The sequence below is a fragment of the Rhinopithecus bieti genome, unplaced genomic scaffold (genome assembly GCF_001698545.2).
Source record: "Rhinopithecus bieti isolate Rb0 unplaced genomic scaffold, ASM169854v2 scaffold_56590, whole genome shotgun sequence".
Taxonomy (NCBI): domain Eukaryota; kingdom Metazoa; phylum Chordata; class Mammalia; order Primates; family Cercopithecidae; genus Rhinopithecus; species Rhinopithecus bieti.
The window spans coordinates 26,787-31,088 of record NW_016821641.1 but is presented as its reverse complement, the minus strand read 5'-3'; the positions used below and the strand labels follow the sequence as shown (position 1 = coordinate 31,088).

General features: G+C 40.2%; 1 protein-coding gene across 1 annotated transcript; it reads left to right on the top strand.

The window, feature by feature from the left end:
- Positions 1-2,144: 2,144 nt before the first annotated feature.
- LOC108520907 (dnaJ homolog subfamily B member 6-like) lies at positions 2,145-2,800 on the top strand. Its single transcript, XM_017860462.1, has one exon. The coding sequence runs from the start codon at positions 2,294-2,296 to the stop codon at positions 2,783-2,785; it is 492 nt and encodes a 163-aa protein (XP_017715951.1). The 5' UTR covers positions 2,145-2,293; the 3' UTR covers positions 2,786-2,800.
- The last annotated feature ends 1,502 nt before the right edge of the window (positions 2,801-4,302 follow it).

Here is a 4,302-nt window from a genome sequence, read left to right as displayed (position 1 = left end):
AACAGATAGGCCTTGCTGGGTTTCCCTTCTCAGACTGAAAGCATGAAAATAGACTAATACAGGGCCCAAAAGGATGGTTTGGAGCACACTAGATAGCTGAACACATGGAGGTTTTTGGGCATGGCAGACCCTGAGGGGGCATGAAATCCCTAACTCTTTTTTCCCCTATAACTCTCTCTACACATGTCTTCATCTGTATCCTTTGTGATGTATTTTTTATTTTTTTCAAACCAGTAAACGTAAGTGTTCCCCGGAATTCTATGAGCTTTTCTAGCAAGTTAACTGAACCCAAGGAGGGGTAGTGGATGTCCAATTTGTAATCAGTCAGTCAAAGCATAGGTAGGACCACTTGGAACTTGGGATTGGCATTGGAAGTGGGGGCAGTTTTATGGAACTAAGCTCTCAACCTGTGTCATCTTGATACCATCTCCACATAGTTAGAATCAGAATGGAATTGGAGGACATCCAACTTGTGTTCACTGTAGAATTGATTGCTGTTTGTTGATAGAGAGAAATTCCTACATGTTTATCACAGAAGTCTTCTGTGTTGCTGGGAGGATGACAGCAGATGGAAAACAGTCTGAGTTTGGCTTTTTCTACTCTATTGATTTCTGGTATCATTCCATTCTAGTTGGAAAGGGTACTTGATTTTCAATCTTTTAAGATTTGTTAAGGCTTATTTTGTGACCTAATGTGATCTAACTTATTCTTTTATGTATTATAGCTTGATATTTTCTGCTGTGAGTTGTTCATTGGGAAAAAACAGCCACTTCTCCTGTTTTTATTGACTGGTTTCAGAGTCGGGAAGCTTCAGCAGTGAGCTTGGTCAGAGAATTTACGGGCCTCTTAAGATTTTCTGTGATGTGCTTTTCTGGGATTTTGCATTTAGTTTCCCAGTTAGAGAATTTACTAGTTTCTTTTTTGAAAGTTTTTAACATCTTTATCCCCTTGATGTTTGTGGTACTGCAGCTTCTGTGGTATTGCAATAAACTGGAAAGCTTTTTATTTTATTTTTGATTCTTCATGACACTCAGGCATCCAAATACATGGTTGTTAGTTATCCGTTTCAGTTGGGTGAAAGAGAAGCAAATTCCTGGAGCTACCCTTCTTACCTTGTCCCTCAAGCAAGCTTGAACATTCTGTGTTCCTTCTGTTGCATCTTTTCCTGATCACTGGTATATTTGTGCCAAGGTTGAGGATGGCAACTTGGGATATATGGATTCAAGATGCCCTTAATATATGCTCCATTTAGCAGCAGTTACAGTTGAGTTTCTGAAGAAGTAAAGAAGGAGCAGTTCTTAAGTGAATACCAAGGATGTACACTAAAATAACATAAGCTATTGATTGGTTATCCATTGTTTTTTGTATCACAAATTTGAGGAACTTGATGATAATGGCTAAAGGTCACTTTGTGCAGCTTTTAGTAACATTTAATGTAGTCCTCAGCTAGTCTGGAAACTACAGAGAAGGAAAGGTGTAGCAAAATACCATTAAACAATGAATCCAGGCCATGGGTGCATGTATGTGGATGGTGGGGGCCTCCTATTTTATGTCTTTTTGTACCTGATAAATTTTGTATACCTTACATTCTTCAGATAGCGCAGAGCTACTTTTTTATGTGATTGGTAATTCAGTGTCTCTGTAATTGAATGAGATACTGGGCTTTCTATTTTGCAGCCTTGCTATATTAACTCCATTGAGAAGTATTTGTTTTCATTCTTTTTCATATATTTGCTAGAATTCACCAGTGAAGCCATCTGATTTTGGACTCTTTTTGTTGTTGGGAAGTTTTAGATTACTATTCAATCTCTACACCAGGTATTAGTCTGTTGAGATTTTTCTTTCTTCATAATTAAGTCTTGGTTGTATGCATGTTTCTATAAATTTTCCCACTTTTTCCAAGTTATCCAATTTCTTGGCATAATTTTCAGGGTACACTCTGATCATCTTTTTTATTTCTATAAAATCTGTAGTAGTATTCTCTTTTAATTGCAAGGCTTCTCAACGATGAGATGGGAGGAGACCTCAAATCCATCTCCCTGAGGAGTTTGGGGCTGGAGACTTTAAGAGGTTTGGAGTGGGAATGAGCTGCCTCTCTGTGCATCTCTGTGATTTTATTTTCATCATATCTCCTTTTTGAAAGTAAACTAGAAAGGAAAGCGCGAGGAGACGCCGCCACCACCAGCGCAGCAGTGCAGGAGCTGTGAGGAGATTCGGGCAGTCACCCCGCCTCTCCTGCGTCCCGACACCTGCCGTCCCGGTCCTCGGACCCATTCCAACAATCTCTTAAAACATGGTGGATTACTATGAAGTTCTAGGCCTGCAGAGACATGCCTCACCCGAGGATATTAAGAAAGCATATCGGAAACTGGCACTGAAGTGGCATCCAGATAAAAATCCCGAGAATAAAGAAGAAGCAGAGAGAAAATTCAAACAAGTAGCGGAGGCATATGAAGTGCTGTCGGATGCTAAGAAACGGGACATCTATGACAAATATGGCAAAGAAGGATTAAATGGTGGAGGAGGAGGTGGAAGTCATTTTGACAGTCCATTTGAATTTGGCTTCACATTCCGCAACCCAGATGATGTCTTCAGGGAATTTTTTGGTGGAAGGGACCCATTTTCATTTGACTTGTTTGAAGACCCTTTTGAGGACTTCTTTGGGAATCGAAGGGGTCCCCGAGGAAGCAGAAGCCGAGGGACGGGGTCGTTTTCTCTGCGTTCAGTGGATTCCCGTCTTTTGGAAGTGGATTTTCTTCTTTTGATACAGGTATTATATTCCTAGGTTTAATTTCTGTTATCTTAACAGTGGTTAGTACTTATAAGCATAATACTCTTTTAGTTAGAGTAATTTAAAATATGTGCATTGCTTTCGTAGAATAGCATTGTAGATTTGCCAGCTTTTTTTGCTATACAGCTCTACGCTTAATAACCTACATTTTCTCCTAATCTTCCTAAGAATGCTGTACTTGGAAATCTTCTCCTCTTAATATAATAATCAAGGCCAGAATGTAATGAAATTCTTAATTAAAAAGGGGCAAAGTATGTTCTGTGTCAGTAGATGGAAAGTAACGCACTTGGGAAATCTCACTAACCTTCATGCTGTCTAACCTCCTTTGCAGTTAAAACAAAAGTGCACAAATAGGTAGCATCCCAGGAGTGTCCCACTGGATGGAATCGAAGGCTGGGCCTTAACACCAGCCCAGGCCAGGCTCACTCACTAGTGAAGTATCAGCCTCATGCACGTAGCTCTTCATAAGTGGAAACACAGCTTATAGACTGGAGTAACAAGAATATGTATATAAACACACATTATATGCCTGTGAGTTTAGCCTGAAGAATTAGAATCCCATTTTTCTCTGAAGCTTATCCAGTTTCTCTTCACAGAGGAGCGCTTTTTTTTTTTTTTTTAATTTAAAATGACAGAGTCTCACTTTTAATAAGTGCCACTCTTAGTGTAGTGGCATGGTCTCGGCTCACTGCAGCCTCCTGCCTCCTGGGTTCAAGTGATTCTTGTGCGTCAGCCTCCTGAGTAGCTGGGATTACAGGTGTGCACCAGCAGGCTCAGCTAATTTTTGTATTTTTAATGGAGACAGGGCTTTGCCATGTTGGCCAGGCTGATCTTGAACTGACCTCAGGTGGATCCACCTGCCCTGGAGTCCCAGAGTGCTGGGATTACAGGCATGAGCCACCACTCCTGGCCTGGAGCTGCTGTTTTGATTCTCTCATTTTCATTTTTAAGCCTCCATGGTAAGAATTGGGAGAGCTTGTTACATAGGGTTCCTTCATGATGGTCAGAATTTTATTTCCTTTTAACATTGTGCTCATGCCATCTAGGTAAGTAGTGAATTCTGCCTGATTGGACCTCAGTTTTGATGTGCTTTCCCTCAACAGATCCTCTCATTTGATACTATGGAATATACTGACCACAGGTTAAGAAAACTAGTTAAAAATACCGCGTAAATAGTCCTTTTTAAAAGTAATCAGTGGCTCCTGTATGTGTGTATGTGGTGGGGGTGTAAACCTTCTCCACTTCTGAGGTGCCTTACAAAGTATCACAAGAATAAATACTTAGCGAGGCTTGATCTAGACCGTTGTAGTAGTCACCAGCCACGTGTAGGTCCTGATCCCTGGAGGTCTAGCTGCTCCAAATGGATATCAGCGGGAGTGTGAAATAGTCATTGGGTTTCAAAGATGGAACATGGAAAACAGTATAAAATATCACAAATGATTTTGATTTTTTGTATTTCCAATTGAAATATTTTGGATATACTGTATTAAATAAAATACTACAATTAATTT